The 17593-nt window shown below is 36.4% G+C and overlaps 1 protein-coding gene across 4 annotated transcripts in view; it reads right to left on the bottom strand.

Moving 5' to 3' along the window:
• Positions 1 to 17593, bottom strand: part of LOC113237643 (sn1-specific diacylglycerol lipase beta) — a 98846-nt gene that overhangs the window by 3581 nt on the left and 77672 nt on the right. For 2 of the 4 annotated variants that reach the window (XM_026474251.1, XM_026474252.1), the window contains exons 3-12: positions 13603 to 13827; positions 10466 to 10578; positions 9230 to 9451; positions 8342 to 8657; positions 3955 to 4078; positions 3635 to 3758; positions 2366 to 2491; positions 2078 to 2170; positions 1165 to 1319; positions 623 to 778 (exon numbers count right to left, since the gene is read on the bottom strand). In XM_026474251.1, the coding sequence (XP_026330036.1) occupies positions 623 to 778; positions 1165 to 1319; positions 2078 to 2170; positions 2366 to 2491; positions 3635 to 3758; positions 3955 to 4078; positions 8342 to 8657; positions 9230 to 9451; positions 10466 to 10578; positions 13603 to 13827 (1654 nt within the window). Of the gene's footprint in view, positions 1 to 622; positions 779 to 1164; positions 1320 to 2077; positions 2171 to 2365; positions 2492 to 3634; positions 3759 to 3954; positions 4079 to 8341; positions 8658 to 9229; positions 9452 to 10465; positions 10579 to 11644; positions 11672 to 13602; positions 13828 to 17593 lie in introns of those variants that run through there. The other 2 variants (XM_026474253.1, XM_026474254.1) reach the window with 2 other exon arrangements.

Here is a 17593-nt window from a genome sequence, read left to right as displayed (position 1 = left end):
AGTTTTTATACGTACTACATCTACTTTCAATACAAACTGATAGCATTTGCAAAACGATCCGAGACGGTAAGTTGTTAAAAGCAAAAAGTTGGTATTTTAGCAGTGTACGTAACTGTACATAATTAGGCATTAAAACACTTGTGTGATGTGCAACCCGCACTCGTATTTCAATGCCTTTATTTAACATAGCATTATTAGCATTATTTAACAGTCACTTCAGCTACAATCTATTTTTCTACGAAAATAAAATCTGATGAATTATCACGTCATGGACCTAAAGTTGTCGTTTATGATATTAGTAATAGGTACTTAATAGTCCTAGGAGGTGGTTGGTAATTTTTCAAATAACCCTGTTTAGATTTTTTTATATAGTATCTGTCAGTATTTTAGGACGTTGCAAACTACACTTTAAACGGGACTAACCAATTTTTTCAAATAAAAATTAAATTGTCTCGTAAAGTTATAGATACAAGTTTTATTTTTAAAATAATTTTCTTGTCAACATCAGACTTATATTCATATTGTATCCACAAATTGTTAAGCACTTGTGTGAAGTCCAGCTAAGTACAGTACGGCACGAACATCAACACGAACACCTGTAGTAAAGAAAGACTCAACTGACAGCACTCACGGTGGACACGCTCGGCACGAGCAGCGCGTCTGTAGAGTCGTCAGAATGGTTGGTTTCAAGGTCTTCCGGCCGCCGCCATGTTGATTCCAGATCGCGAGCTGGTACTCCGAAGAGGGCGTAGCCGAAACCGTTGAGCAATATGCGGTACTGTGGACGAACAAAGAATGTTATTATACTACATTGTATATTAAAGACCGTAAATAAGAGATTACTAACGAGAGTTACTTTTGGATTTTTTTTTGTTCTTGATACATACAACGTATTTCATCACATTCTTGTATGAATAAATAAATATTGTTCACAACACAACAACTATGGATTTTGCAAATGGCGACTATTTTGTTTTTTTATCAACAGATGGCTTTGTGTTGTTTTGATGTTTTTTTTTTGCTTTTATGTTTTTTTATCTACATTTGAACTGCATTCAAACTGCAAGTTTGTAGTCGGAGTGCAGATGAAATGCAGTTTGTCTGTCTAGAGCTAATTCTAAGACTGATCAATTTTAATATTTTGTCAAATAACTTATGCCTTACCTTGGGCAATTTAGTGGCGTGTATGGTCTGAATGACCTTCGTCCGTAGATTTTCGATGCTGTGCACGCTGAGTCGCATTACCAGATCGTCGCCAACACCCACCGTCATTACGAAGCTCTCCGTGTATCGTGCTGCCTCTCGGCTTATTAGACCAGCTGCAAAAAAGATAATTATTATCTACTTTCATTTATTTCTTGTCACACACGTAGACACTCCAGTCATAAGAACTAGATGAGTGTCGACCGTGTTAGATCGAATAAAAATGATTCGAACAGCACCTGTGATCGGATAACCCGGTTACTAGCTTCTAAATAACCCGATCATTTTAGAACTTCATGAGTCATGCGCGCAATATTCGACTTTACAATTATAATTTTAGAGATTATTCAACAATTCACAATATTATTGTTGTCTCGTTCACTCTCACGTGAAGTCCCAACTCACGACACGGTTCGCTTTCTCACTCTTCGTTTGTGTCGAACATTTGTTCGATAGAGCATTCGTTCGATAGAACCTTCGTTCGATAGAACCAAAAAGTCAAGCAGTCTATCAATAATTCATTCTAACTGCTCCGTGCAGAGCATCCATTACATGGTAACTTTGTAATTTATGTATCTGTTTTTCGGTATGTTGTGTTTATTTAAGAGTGCACTAGCCAATATTAAAATAGTAATGAATAATAAATTAGTACAGTAAATTTTACGTTCAATGTAGTTTTTTCGCAAATGTATTAAAAAACGTCGTTTGATACATATTGCGGACTCATAGTGTGGATTTGTCATTTTCACTTGTCTCGAGTCTTCGAGAGCCTCGAGACTCGTGAATAATGACTAACTTTCCGCACTTGTATCAAAAATAACTACAACAGGGGTGGCGTCGGTGATAATACCATGTAGTAAGTACAATAACTTACCAGGTGTTGAAAAGGCATACACCTTGAGATGAGGGTATCGTGGCCTTAACTTTAATGCTACCAGCACTGCTACGCCGGCGCCGAGACTGTGACCTGCAAATGTAGAACACTCCTGTGAACATCTTATGTAATCTCTACAGTGCGTGTGATATTTTCCTTTAAAGAACAATGACTTTTCTTATTACATATAGTCTACTTAGATAATAGAATAGAAATATGATAATATAGTACATATAATATCTTAGATAATAGAATACAAAATGTGGAACTAATTAGTGCAATGTTCACCTGTAAGAATGAGGTCATAGTGTGGGAACTGTTGAAATGCACGGTCCAGCACCGGCATCAACCTCTTCAGCATCTTGGCTGCTCCCATGGCCATGCCCTTGTGAGCTGCTGTGTCTTCTGGCAAGCCTAAGAAAATAGAAATCATTTGTGAACATTAAAATCAGTAACAAGAAACTCTTTTAAATCAGAAGTTTGAAAAATAGTTTGAATTTGAATTTAATATTGAGTTCTTAGATTTTCGCGATTGTTACCTACATACGGGAAATTAAATTATTTTTTTCCACTTCTGACAATTATATTTTGTAAACCATATCACAAAGGCGCTCTTTTTAATTCAGAAACAAAATTCTATTGTCTATGGTACTCGCTACCGAACTGAAAAATACTATTTCGGTTCCAAATCGCGTGTTTTTCAAATTAATTGTGCAGGAGCCCGATTCAGAACTATTCAATATCTTAACCGAATCGTTCGATTGGATATCGTTCTCGAACCGAATTTTCCGGGCTATTTGGAACATTCGAGTTAAAACGTTCGATTCGGATTCGGATACGATATCGTTATCGGAGTTTACGTTTACGGAGTTAGTCGGCGAATATAGGTCATAAGAAAAATTAAATCCTTTTATATACATTTTGAAGACTTTAAAGTCTAAAATATAGGAATGCATTAGTCTCGCATTAAAATAAATTAATAAAATTGAACGACATCCAGATTTTATTTCAAATAATAAAAGATTTCCATATTACATTCTTGCTTTGTAAACAATAGAACGTTCTGTACCTTCATTCTATTTCTGAATAACGTTTGTAGCCTTTCCCGGTCGAGAAGTACGAGTAATCGTACGGGGGTGTGACGTCATTTCGGTTCGGTTTCGAATACGATAGTTTGACGTTCGATTCGGTTATTGTGAATAAAAATGAAAAGAAATCGTACGATATCTAATCGAATCGATCGACAACAGAGCGCGAAACCGGATTCATCCCATAGTTTGTAACCCTTACAGGCGGCATATTTAATTCAAATTGAAATGCGGCCAATGCTCAGGTACCCTCTTCCAACAAAAAAGAATCATTAAAATTGGTTCACAAAATTCCGGAGTTATCGCTTAACATACATACATACAAAAAAATTACAGTTGACTTGAGAACCTCTTACTTTTGTTGGAGTCGGTTGAAAATAGTTTAATTACGTAATAATGAAAAAGTTTCAAAAAATAAATTTCAGTAAATTCTAGAGATAACTAAAATGAAAATAATAATTATATTTACCATCGGCTTCGAATTTTTCCGAGCCAGCAGTGAAATCAGTGAAAATGTCCCTTAAAGAGATCGAACCACGCACAGCTACCACGATACTCTCGCGTTCATGGTCGGCTATTACGCAGAATGGGAGCTGCAAATACATTACCGTATAAATTAAAACACTGATTTTTTTGTTGTGAAAGCCATTGGTGAAAGCACTAACATGTTTAATGCGTAGTTATTGTCCAACTGTACCTCATCTCACTCGCCAAAGGAAAATTGCCTCTTTACACAATCTTTTTACAAACAGATTCTATTGCGAGTTTGTTACACTAAGTTATATTCACCTCAAAAACTCGGTTGTTGAAGGAAGCGAAGATTATATCGTCAGCAGAGAGGCTGGACATGTACTTGACCCCAGCAAAGTGGCATAGGCAGCAGTTGTCATCCGTAACTATAGAGTTCTTCGGCCTATCAAGAAAAGAAGTAAGTAATAAGAGAAAAGTACATGGCATAAGACGTTTTATCGACACGACAGACGTTCTCTCTTTCAATACATATAGGTTTCGCTTATTACACTTTTTAGTAGCAGTAGAGCTCGTTGTGAAAGAGTTCATCCAGGGAAGTACTGCCACTTTACCTATTTCTGCCGCCAAACAGTAGTGTGAGCATTACTGCGTTCCGGTTTCGAAGGGAGCCGAGGTAACGGAGCTGGTGAAATTACAGGCACATTGGACTTGTCAACTTATGTCTCATGGTGGTGGGCGCAGGGACGATGTCCCTCGGATCTTTGCGATTTAAAGCTGTGCGTGGTACTGCAACTATTATGGGCAGGTATGTCACTTACCTACCATCAGGCGTACGACTTGTTCGTCCCGTCACTTGGTTTTTATTAAAAAAAAAAACTTGAACCAATAAAGCTAATGGATAAAAAATGGACGGATTTGTGTACTCTTTTGACGTACTTATGACTTCTTGACTTATTTACATTTACATTAACTAAATATACTAACTAATTATTGTACACTTTGCAACGAGCTTAGACAGCAGGTAGGTATTCAGCAACTTTGTTAAAATATGCTGGCGTGCCAAATTCTTGAGTGACGTTAATTTCGTGGAGTTCTAGAATTCCAGGGAAGTTTCTCATTACAGTATGCTACATTAATATTATTAAACCTAGTTTAATTGATGTGTGAGATAACCACACAGATTACCAAAGAATTCCCTGTACTACGAGTGTTGATGTCAACCCGTGACCATGGAGCGTGTAACCGTTCCGAAATATCGGGAAAATAAAAAGCATTCATAAATGGTAATAAACCTGCAATTATTGATAATCAGCTAGAGTTAGTTTATAGAGTTTCGCAAAGCGATCCCTACTGCCCCCAGTGGGGGCTAAAGAGTTCCAGGGGCCGGTACGGGCCTCGGAAGCAATTGAGGGCGTTGATGATGTCCTGGGAGTGATACCACTTTGAAAAAAAAAACTTGAAATATCTATATGAACTACTACACTACAAATTTTTTTTTCCTTGCGATTTTTTTGTGTCAAGTTAATATAAAAAATAACGTTTTCAATATTTTTTGTGGTGGTGGGCGATGAAGTTTTATATCTTGCCTAAGTGGGCGGTGAACCAAAACGTTTGGGAACCTATGAGCTAGGGTAACGAGTGCCCACTGGGGTAGTACCTAGAACATCCAGACCAGAACTAATTTAAAAAAGTCCGTTACGGAATCCAAGCTCTACCCCGAACCGTTGGGCCATCAAAATAAAGGTTTTTTTTATGTTATCAAGTGATGGGACAAACAAGTTGTGGGCCTGGTAGTAAGCGACACGCCTGTCTATAACAGTTGCAATGCCACTCAGAGCTTTCAATCGCAAAGATCTGAGGGGCACTACCACAACGCCCGTCACCATGAGACATAAGTTGACAAGTCCGATAGGCCTGTAATTTCACCAGCACCTTTACCCTTCAAAACCAGAACGCAGTAATGCGAGTATTATACTGCTTGGCGGCAGAAATAGGTGGCAGTAGGGGGAAGTCCCCTAGTGGCGGACACCTAAGGTTATAAGACATTATAAAAAAAACTGGTTCTAGGAATGTAGATTTATTTATCAATTAACACTGTCAACAAATTTTAAAATCAAAATAAATGAACAAAAGTAGAACCTCTCCATAAACATACTTAAAAATTTAAATCAAACTTTGGTTACAAAAATGGCTACAACTGCAAGTGGCACCTATTACCGGACAGTCTTAACTTCAAGCACTCAGGGCCCGACATCTTTAAAACATCATGCACCGATCGCATTTGTAGCTTTCTGAACATTCAGGGATGTCTGCACGCACGTACTTCATGATCCCATCCACGGCAGCTGGAGCACTGTATCCAGACATCGTCGTGGTCCTCTTAGCATACTACGCCAGTAATCGGACGTATTCCCTGAACGCTATAATTTGGACCATATCAAGGCGAGAGCGAATAGGCATTATTTAGGTTTGTATGCTACATCATCGACCGCATCGTTACTTCCATCGTCCATCAGGTGAGATGGAAGTCAAATGTGCACTTATTTTTGCATAAAAAAGTAGTTTTTATGTTAGACATTTGAGTTAAACTGTTCCATTTTCTTTGCTTTGTATCCACTCTTTCCTTTGGCCTTTACTTCTTTGGTCTGCTTCCCTTTCTCTCTTGTTGCTATTCTGAACTATCTACCCAATTCTTTCTTTTTATCCCTAACATTTTTTTCATTGTCTTTATCTTCAACTTTAATTTTGGTATGGCCATTGATCCCATTTTTCTTTCTTTTTCGTATCTTCCATTTCGTGTTCCCTTTGTTCTTCTATCCTCTAAAACAACATACAACAACTATTATAAAAAAATATAAATAAATACTTACGAAAACACATGTGTTTACTGTCCGGTGTTAAGGGACTACTTCGTGTCCGGTACTAGCGGACACAAAATTCCTAAAATTTCGCACTATATAACAAAAGTTCTTTAAAAATGTACAATAAGTTTTACAAACTTCGAATACTTATAGAACACTACGTATAATAACAATTACCATGAACACTTAAACTCAAAAACATAGCAGTAATACTCACTTTGATCTTACGTGATGCAGGAATACTCTGCATTATTCCTGCCAAAAGCAAAAATCTACTGCGACCACCTTGGTCTCGCCCGTCAGTGCCAAACCGCGTCTCACGATCCTGTATCGCTATGTTCTCCCACGCCCCTTTCACCCGTTTTTTGATAGAACGTATTGCGAGATGTCGAGATAATACGAGTGTCCGACGTTAGGTGCCGTCCGGCGTTAGGGGACTTCCCCCTACTTCCCTGAACGAACTCGTTCACAAGAAGCTCTTCTGCACTAAAGGTAACGAAATTATGAAGCAAGCAAGATATTGTGTAATAATACACAGATAAATATATAGGTGATTGTACAGAATAGAATTACAGAATCTAAGTATGTAGATGTATGAGTTTTTAACATGTAACAATGTATAGAGAGTTGGCCCTGAAACACTGCAAGATTTCTCGTTGCGACCTTGTCGAATCTGCGTTAATGAGTTGTTCAACATGCATTAAGGGCACAGCAAGTATCAAGACGATTTTCTTTTCTGGTATTTTTAACATTGAGTAAACTTAAGGATGAACGGATTAGAATGGCGCTTTCAATGAACAGTTACAGCGAAGACAAAAAGAAATTGTTCTCTTCGGGTAAAATCGTTGTCTCAAGGTGTTTTTTAGTGGGGATAGTAAGTTATAGTCAATATAAAGCCAGAAAAGATAAATAGTTCTCTGTAAAGGCCGATTAGCTTAGAGCATCGATAACATACATACGAGTACTACAATATTAATTATATAAATATAAGTGACAGTACATTAGCACGAGGATATATTTATTCTTTCGGTCCTACCGGTAGAAGCATAAGAATATATTAGTCTTCGTGATCCGACCAGTACAAGCAAATGGAAACGGTCTAAATACCTATTTGTTCGCGTTTATCACTTATATAAATACTTGTATTATATTTAATAAATATTACAGTTTATGAATTATGGTCACGCTTTTGAAATAAACACGCGTAAATAAAGAACTATTTACGGATGAAGGGGAAATTTAAAAAGAAATTGCACACGATGTGCAATTCGAATTGCCAATTACTTTTAATTGCATTCATAAAATCATGAACGATGCGTTGTTCTGTAGTAAAATATATTTTTAATAACCATATTTGGGGTACTTTATTATTATCTGCGTACATTTCGTAAATCTTCTTGTGGTTGATAGGTATTCATATACCAAGCAGTTTGCTCATCTTTTAGGATTGCTTTTCCTTAAAGAAGACGGTTTAATAGCAACAATAACGTTACAACTACCATATCCTTACAATGTCCTTTGTTAACAACATCATATTTAACGAAAATTGGACAATATAAAAAATGTATACGTGTGTATAAAATATACGCATCGAAATTTTTTTTGTTAAATAGCAAGACAATATAAGACAAAGCCTGGTAAACAAAATTCATAAGTAACAAGCCTATAAATCACAAGCAACTTGTAAACTTCGTAATTTGTAAACTCGAAAGATAAGAATATGCGTTATAATCATATGCAAACCGCATGAATCATAAAATAGAAACTTTCAAGGTGGTTTATTATGTTTTTAGAAAACTTCTCAGAATTTATGTCAAGAATAAGTAATCACGAATAAAACTTACCGACAACAACAACACGTCAGATGACGAGCCAGCTTACAAAATCCAGTGAAGCAATGCCTGTATATCACATAAGGCCAGCCGTAAGCTGCGATTGACAACTTGAGATAGTGAAGAGCGTCTTCTAGATTCATCCATGGTGGGGTTTCAGAAAACACTTTGTTGACATCTGTGGTGTATATTGGTTCTTCGTCATTGAGCATTTGAATGCGGCGCATTTCCCGCGTCTCTCTCTTTTGTCGAACTCGTAAGAGCACGCAGCCTGCGACCACGTCAGAGGGAACGAGATCCGTTGATCTGAATAGCGCGCTGAGTAATGCTGTGAACAAAGATTAAGTAAATTGGCTTTGCAGTTCGAAGACTTCGTAGAGTTGATAGTAGTTTACCAAACATAGAGTTGTAATAAGGCCACATTTGAATTACATTACAACTACAACTATTTAGTAACTGCCTCCGTGGCCGAACGGTTACCATACTGGATTGCCACGCAGAGATCCTGGGTTCGATTCCCGGGCCGGAAGAAATATTTGTATGGCCTACTTTTATTTCTCTAGCGAGTTTGGGTGTAATTTGTGGTTGTCTATGCGTGTGTCCATTGCACCCACGACACAGGGTTTCCCTTTTACGGGGCTGTCTTTTTTTTTAAATATTATTTAAATTAGATTACAATAATATTAATTAAATTATAACTTTCATGAGAGAGGTTTAAAGATTGTACGAACGAAATTAGTCGCTCACATTTTTATGCTTACATAAGAGAGATATGAAATTTCACACAAACATAATTTGATTCATGTCATGAATTTCATTCGATAAAAGCACTTTTGACGTATGATCACACGTGCCTTTATTACACCAAAGGTATGAAATGCATACTTTTAATGTACTCACCAGCCACTTGCTGAAATGCTTCCTTTCCATGTTCATCCCTCTTCAACCAGCAAAATAACCATCGGAATCTCCTAGACCACAGTCCTGTTACCTTCCTGTGATGCCGAACTTGGTTGGGGGTGTCTTGCATGTCTCCGTAGCTGACTGAACCCAAGGGATCGAACACCATGAACAGGCCAAATACTGTCAATCCTAGTTGCACCCAGTTAAATAATACTATACCTGCGAGGACAGAACACAGTCTATTAAAAAAGTGTTATATTGTTATATAATCTTTGTTTCGTTAGAAGTAAGTATGAAAGTTATTTGGTTTTGTAAAACAGTTTAAAGAAAAAGTGCACAGAAAACGATGCAACCTCGAATTTTCATAAAAATAACTGTTATATCGACTCGTATTACTTATTTTTATTTATACGAGTCATTTTCTTGTTCTCACAGAGCACATAAATTATTTTCATTTTTATGCTAATTTCCATCACTAAACCCGCCAAGCCGTACCAGAAATAACTCTTGAAACCAATCTTACGCAGAATTTTTAAAAAATGCTCTTATTGATAGCGCGAATTCGGTTAGAGAAAAATAATATCTACTGAAAAAAATCTTTTCAGTGCTCTGATTAACTTACTTAGGAAATGTGGTATTTTATTTATTTCCTGAAAGTATCGGAAATAGATTTTTGCACCTGCAAAATTTATCTTTTTTGTAATAGATGATGAATGAAAATTTATATAAGTAAAGAATCTTTTATCAATTGATAAAGTTTTAATATGACGCGCAAAGTAAGGTTTAGTCCACTTTTTGTATATTCGCATATTATGTAAGGTTTCATAACTTTAGTTAACATAAAGTTTCATAAATAAAGATTAGTAGCAGTAGAGCTCCTTGTGAAGCAGTAATGTGAGTATTACTGCGTTCCGGTTTGGAAGGGTAAGGGTGCTGGTGAATTACAGGCACACGGGACTTGTCAACTTATGTCTCACGGTGACGGGCGCAGTGGCAGTGCCCCTAAGATCTTTGCGATTTAAAGCTCTGAATGGCACTACAATTGTTATGGACAGGCGTGTCGCTAACCACAAGGAGCACGACTTGTTATTTTATATAAAAAAAATGTTTTTTATGAATTATACCAAATCATATTGCTTAAGCAGAAAAAGAACATTAGGACGCTAATGTTTGTAATTACTTTAATAAGCAAAAACGTTTTTGCAAAACCACAATTATGTGAAGTATACTTACTTTGAATGACTATACTGGAGAACTTGTCTGAGACGGAGCACTCGATGACGTCACAGAACATCCACATGGTGCCCATCACGTTAAGGGCTATCTCTGGTAGTACTAGGAACACTCTGCAGACAGAAATATTCTTTTAAAACATTTTCAACAACAGCATATGCAAGTAATGGTTAACTTATGAATTAGGGCTAACTTAAGGGTTAGTTGCGACATCAGAAGGACGCATTCATCAGAGAAAAAATATTCCTAACTTTATACAGACTTACGTTTCACTGCCACTAACGTAACGTGACAGATACAGTTCTAGGGTGTACCTACGCGTGAAACTGTGTTCACTCGCTAGAATGAGTGCCGCTTATCATCAGCTCACTTCGAACCGCACGCGTTCCGCTCGAGGCAAGCTCGCGAATCACATGTACACTATGATTTTTGGAACATAATATGCAGTGGTTACGGCTGCAGCTCGCTAATGAGTATCCGGCTTTATAAGCAACGTTACGGTTACAGCTCGCTAGTGGGTACCCGGCTTAACATGCAATGAGAACTTAGATGTCATGTGTAGGTAACATTGATATACGCATATCGTATGCCTTATGAATTGACTTCTGTGACGTGGGTTCGATTCCCGGTTGAATCAATTTGGAAACAAACTTTTCAAATTTGTTTCTGCTTTGGTTGTTCCAGATAGTGCCCCGGAGTGAATTCCATAGTTCTGGTACTTTTAGTGCAAATAATTGCCTAGATTGACGCCAGGTAATTAATGCGGTTGTTTGGCACATAATAATTATTATTCTTTTTTTATGATACGAAGTGACGGGACGAACAAGTCGTGCGCCTGGTGCACTCAGAGCTTTAAATCACAAAAATCACTGCGCCCGTCTTGTTAAAATATAAGTCGACAAGTCCCATATGCCTATAATTTCACCAGCACCTTACGCTTCAAAACCGGAACGCAGTAATGCTCACATTTTCTGCCTTTCAGCAGAAATAGGTAAGATGACGGTACTTCCCTGCACGAACTCTTTCACAAGGTGCTTTACGTCTACTGAAATGTTTTTTTTTCTCATCCTCGTCCATCGGCAACATTACACAAGAAATACCCTCGACTGCGATCGATTCAATATCACAATGTCAGGCTTATTCGCAAGAATAGTCTTGTCTGTGATAATGGATCTGTACCAATAGATTTTGGTGCGGTCGAGTATTGGCTCCGGTGAATCCTCACATCTTCTGTTACACGAGTCCGTGTTTCAGAGACAGCTCTTGATGTAATATTTTGGCTGTTTGGTTGTATCCACGTGGCTGTATCTATTATTATTATCTGTTTTAGACTCACGCCTCACCCATAGCCTAAAAAGATTAATTTTGAATTTTTAAATGCGAAAGGTGGTATTCTCGGTATTATTATTTCCCGGTATGATATTTCTGATAGTATTATTAGCAATGGTACGGTCGGCTGGGGTCAGGGACTCCAGTTATAGAACTGGCGAACAATGTTATTATTTTAATTATTTAATATATAGCGTGGGAAAGAAGTATAAAAACAGATAAAAGTATTAGAATACCATGTAAATAGAACAGGAAATTTAACAATACACAATTAGGTACGGAGTACCATTATGTTAATGGAAACAATAGATTGCGATGGATGGACAGATGATTCAGTGATTAATTCTTGACAGCTATTTCAATTAAATTTATAAAAGCCCCATGGTATATTCTGTATAATATTAAACAGAAATTTTAGTCGATTAATACTAATTAATATTAAGCAGAAATTTCAAAAAGAAACTTGGCTATAGGAGCTTTATACAATGTGAAGAGCAACTCACGTGTCCCGCCGGAACGGAATGGAAGCAAATTTTTGTATTTCTCGTGCCCGCCGGCGCATTCCGCGGAAGATTTTAACTCGTATTTAGTTTCTACATTACACAATTGATCATAAAGTTCATTAAGCAATGTAACACGCGCTAGCTGCGCGCGGGATTAATGCCCGGCCACATACTACCGGGACAGACGAACGTGTTCATCCCTATGGCTAACCGCAAACCCCGGGTGCATACCTCCGGATCCACCAGAGACGCCCGTGAAGCCGTAGCCTCCCCGGAACTTCCTATCTCTCGGGTTGGTAGATAGAGACACCAGCTCTCATACCTTTTCTACGTAAATATTTTATACGGTTTTTCAAGCGTTTCACACGCCATGGTGAAATGGCTGTACTAGATAAAATTTGTTTGGAGTAAAATAAATAAAAAAATAAATGTATTTATGTAATAATATGTATGTGTATATATATAATAATAATATATAGGTAAGAGATAAAGAAAATAGTAATTTTTACTACAGAGCGTTTTATAGAGAATGGGGCTCTTAATTAGGCATTTAAAATCAATGTTAAGTCAAATAAAATATGTTAAATAAAAAGCAAACAACGATGGGAATTAATGTCGTTTACAATCGCGTGATTTTTAGTATTCTAATGCACTATTTGTAAAAACATATAAATTCCTTTACTTTGCTTAAAGTCCTTTCACTAACAGATAGATATATTGATTATAAGTACAGTCAAAGTCACATTATCTTCATTTCATAGGTAAGCAAATTACACTCCAAATGACTGACCGACGGTTTGGTGTAAATGCGTCATTAAAAGTAATTATCTCATTTTGAATATCAACCGGAATCTCATTATAAAAGCGTAGGTATACGTTGCCCCCTAAATAAATTTGTTACTTTGTGAAGACCACTGCCAACAATAGGTAGTTTATTTTTATTCGTCGTATTCATGTTACATCTGTCACTACTTTTCATAAAAAAAGTAAATTACATTTTCATTAATGTACTGTGACGCTAGTGTAAGAATGTTAATCTCTCACTCAAACACTCTGGGGTCCAGATTGTGAGTTGCCCTAAACGCACGTAGATAATAAAATTCCGACTAAAGATAAAAGGTCTAAACATTTATGTATACAGAAGCAGTGCCTACGGCGTTGAGGACTTTTGGTAGCATAGCCCTTTTTACCCTACAAACAATTGTAGCCCATCAAATTTATTAATGGAGAGCCTTTAACTTTGAACAGAAAATAGGCAGACTTTTCCAGATGGTCAGCCAGTCAGCCGTAAGTAGAGTCACTTACTTGACAACCAATAATGGAGAGACAAGTCGGCGCTGGTCTACGTCAGTGATGGTGCCCCTCGCGGACTGCATCGCGAGTGCCGCTAATAGCAGCATCAGAACTGCTTGCAGTGCCAAAGTACTGCAGAGGTACAGCCGCACAAATGCGCCACCATGCCAACCCTCTGACCGGCACTGCCATGTCACTGGGAATATCACTTCCACCACCAGCGCGATCAATACTAGCCTGCGAACAAATATTCAGGTTTAGAAATTATTAATCTACCGAATACCGAATTCATTTTTAAATACATTGACGGACACATAAACTGCATAATAGTACAGGTGATTTTGAAACAAAAACATTTATTATGAATTTTACAGGTTAACATGAATAGTTACGCAAACTCTTTACATTTATTTGAGTGGAAAAGTAAAGACTGGTTCAAGTCTTAAAAAGGTAGTGTTCGTTGAGTAGTTTTAGTTTGCATAAATGTTCACTCAAATGTTAAATTTGAAGTGTAAAGACTGCTGACATGCCATTCAACGGCTTAATTTGGTGGCAAATCAATGAAGATGTATGTGGAGATGTGACGTCATTATCATAAACTTGTAGCTCTCATTAATGCTAAACTTTGTCAACTATCTCACACTAATTTTATATTACGTTTAATGACGTATAAAATGGCAATCAACACGACCGTTTTAAGCGGAATTGTACATCGGACGTGATTAGCACATGAATAAGCGTAATTTTAGACTCTTACCGCAATATGATACTACGATATTAAGATGTTTGTGAAACAATCAGGAACATTGGAGTAACGACTGAAATAAATTATTTCTTTGATTTAGTAATAGACATAACAATTTATTATAGAGGTAAAGACTAAATAACTATGACAAGGACCCTAATTATTCAAGCGACACGAACGAAAACACTAGTGACGTTAATTATATGTTTTTCGTGACTAATAATATAAATATTGTATACTATAGTATAAAGGTTTAGGTACTTAATTAAAAGTAAACAAACTTCAGATGTCAGTAGGCTAACCGGTCAAATACAATATTTAGTAGTGAGTTTCATACGTCGTATTACTGCTGTCCTCTTTAATTAATAATAATAATAATAATAATAATAATTTGCTCGCATGTTATTAGCTGTCATCTTTTTATGGGCTGGATTTTAGGTTGTTTATCGTAGGAAAGTTGGGATACGTGTTATTAAACATCTTTAATAAAATATATTTATATATATTATTTTATATATATTTATAAGTACTAAATATATATATATATTTAGTACTATTTTAAACGGGTAGTTTGAAATGTTGTCCATTACCTAGAACTATTTTCAATATGCTCATTATAATTTTACAATAAGTAACCAAGTACTTAATATCTTATAAAAAAAACTACGATTTGTTTACATTTAGTTAATTAGGTACCTAAACCTTTGTAGTATAAAATGTTCACGCGCTACAAAATATGTTAGACCTGCTATGTATGTATATTACAGAACATAACTCCGAATTACATTCAAGGTGCTTGCGTTAGCCGCAATAATAGAAATGGGGATGCACGCATTGTTATTAAACAAGGCTTTAATTAAAAACAGTTGAAACGGATCCCAAATTGAGTTAGTTGTTACAGTCATTAATGAATAATATGCAGCCGAGATAACAGATTATAATTTTATAGTATTACGTATATAGAATTCTCAAAAACAACGGACAAATTCAATGGAATCAACATTACTACAAGAGCGGAAATGGATTAGACTGATTCTATATGGAGTCGCGCAAGGCAGTGTTTTGGGATCCTTGCTCTACCTTAATAAATAGCTCGTCTAAAACATCCTCGATAGTGTTCTATGCAGACGTATGTAGATGTAGATGAATGAATATACGTCTGTATCTCCAATGTGTATCTTTGTATTCTACTTTTGTCTTACTACTTTTCTCAATATCGAATTCATAAATTCAGTGTTTTCTAGTTTTTCTTAAAGCCATTATGTTAACGGATTGAAACTGTTTTTTTATTTATATACGTAATTACGATATTTCATTTAATTGAGAAAAGTAGTAAGACAAACGTAGAATACAAAGTGATACACATCGGAGACACAGACATAACAAAGTTTCTAAGCATTACAGATCGATGACAAAATAAACTGGAAAGCTCAAATAGAGAGTATTTATACTAAACTCAACACATATGCATACACATCATACATGTTTAGCGAAGTTGCAGACAGACACTCGATTCTACAAGAACACCACGGTTATGTTGCTTCCTTAACAGATAAATATTTTAGGGTAATGCAACTGAAGTGAACAGTTTTCCAGACACGACAGCTATTTAAAACAAATTGTCGATTGAAAAGAACAACAACTCAAATTTAATAAATCTTCCCGTACCTACTTACTTACTGTTCCTTTACTTTATATTCACAAACTGTCGTATACTTCCGAATGCACCCACACTTGTTGATACCTGTTCTAAAGCCAAAACGTTACAACCAATTTCGTTTTAAGGCTTGCAACATTAACTAGAAAACTACCTTCAGGAATAACTTGTTCTATGAATAAAAGTATGTTTGTAAGGGCTATATAAAAGGGCTTTAAATTTATCAAAAGTACTAATGTCTGAGGAAAACCTTCTGTTATTTAAAAAGCAATTGACCTATTAATTCAGTGGCTAACAAACGTTACACAATGTATTTTCTAATCGTTTTCGTTTGTGTGCAATGATAATAAATCATTCATCATTGTTTGATGTTACTCAAATATTATTATCGCATCTATGTATACATTTTACAATTATTATTGGACGACGTCCGTGGTCGAGTGGCTTGCACACCAGTTTTCATGGTGTCGCCATCTCTGAGATCTCGGGCTCGATTCCTCGGGTCTGCGTGTTTGCGGTACCGTTGTCGATCTCCATAACACACGTGCTTTAGTTAGTTTGGGATCAGAGCAACGTAGGTAATGTTGTCTAATGTTTATATTATTTTATCCTAATGGCAATTTTACCATCGCCGTGCTTAAATTATAGGCTGTCTTATTAGGGGTCAGTATCATATTAGATCCATGAGTGATCCATATTTCTAAAAAAAAATTTACTTCTATAGAGGCCTGAGGTTTTCGCGATTACTACATACTGGAAGTGAAACCATTTTTTAACCAACTTCACAAAAGGAGGTTATTTTTTATCGTATGTATGTTACGCGATAATTCCGACGATTTTGAACTGATTAGGTAAATGCAATATGGCGTGTATCTATGTGGAGGGTGTGTAATAAGTGCCTACTTCGTCCTCTTCCATCTGCATGAACTTATTATTATTATTATAAAATTTTATTTTACTCGGAGTTCTCCGGTTTACGCACGTGCAAAAACCAAGTGCATATCAGGTGGGGCTGTTAGTGGAGAAAAGTGGGATCATAGCATCAAACTGCAAGAATTTTTTAACAAGGTGACAAGTATTCAGGATGGCTGCTTTCTGTAAGAGGAGATATACGTTTGGTGGTAGGTCCAGGGAATGCAGCAACTAGTATAGCTATTTTGGAATAACGCCTAAAGTCGAAATAACTATTGGCATTACCATTACGTTCTTGAGATGCCCTGATTCTGGTGATTTCCTCTTATAATTCTGTATATTTAGAGAGTTTTTCTGCTATTGTAGACTGCAAATTGTGGGTGTTTGTTACGGCAATGTCTATTAAAAATCCGGTTTCTTATTATTATATTTATTTTACACTCTCGCTTCTCCCAAGTCCTAAAAGATAATAATAATAATTATTATTATTTATTATCATTATTATACTGCTCTCCTAGTCATAAATAACGCATTTGCATTTCGTTTACTTTCGGTTCGAGATATTGGCATCTAAAGTTATATTGTCACCTAAAAATATGTCAGTTACGCTTCAACAATAAATCTGAAATGAAATAAGAAATTTAAAAAGCGATTAGCGGGGGTGTCGCTAATCCCCGGATTTGTCAATA

The sequence above is a fragment of the Hyposmocoma kahamanoa genome, unplaced genomic scaffold (genome assembly GCF_003589595.1).
Source record: "Hyposmocoma kahamanoa isolate Upper Pololo Valley unplaced genomic scaffold, ASM358959v1 93, whole genome shotgun sequence".
NCBI classification, from domain to species: Eukaryota; Metazoa; Arthropoda; class Insecta; order Lepidoptera; family Cosmopterigidae; genus Hyposmocoma; species Hyposmocoma kahamanoa.
This window is presented reverse-complemented; position numbering and strand designations above follow the sequence as displayed.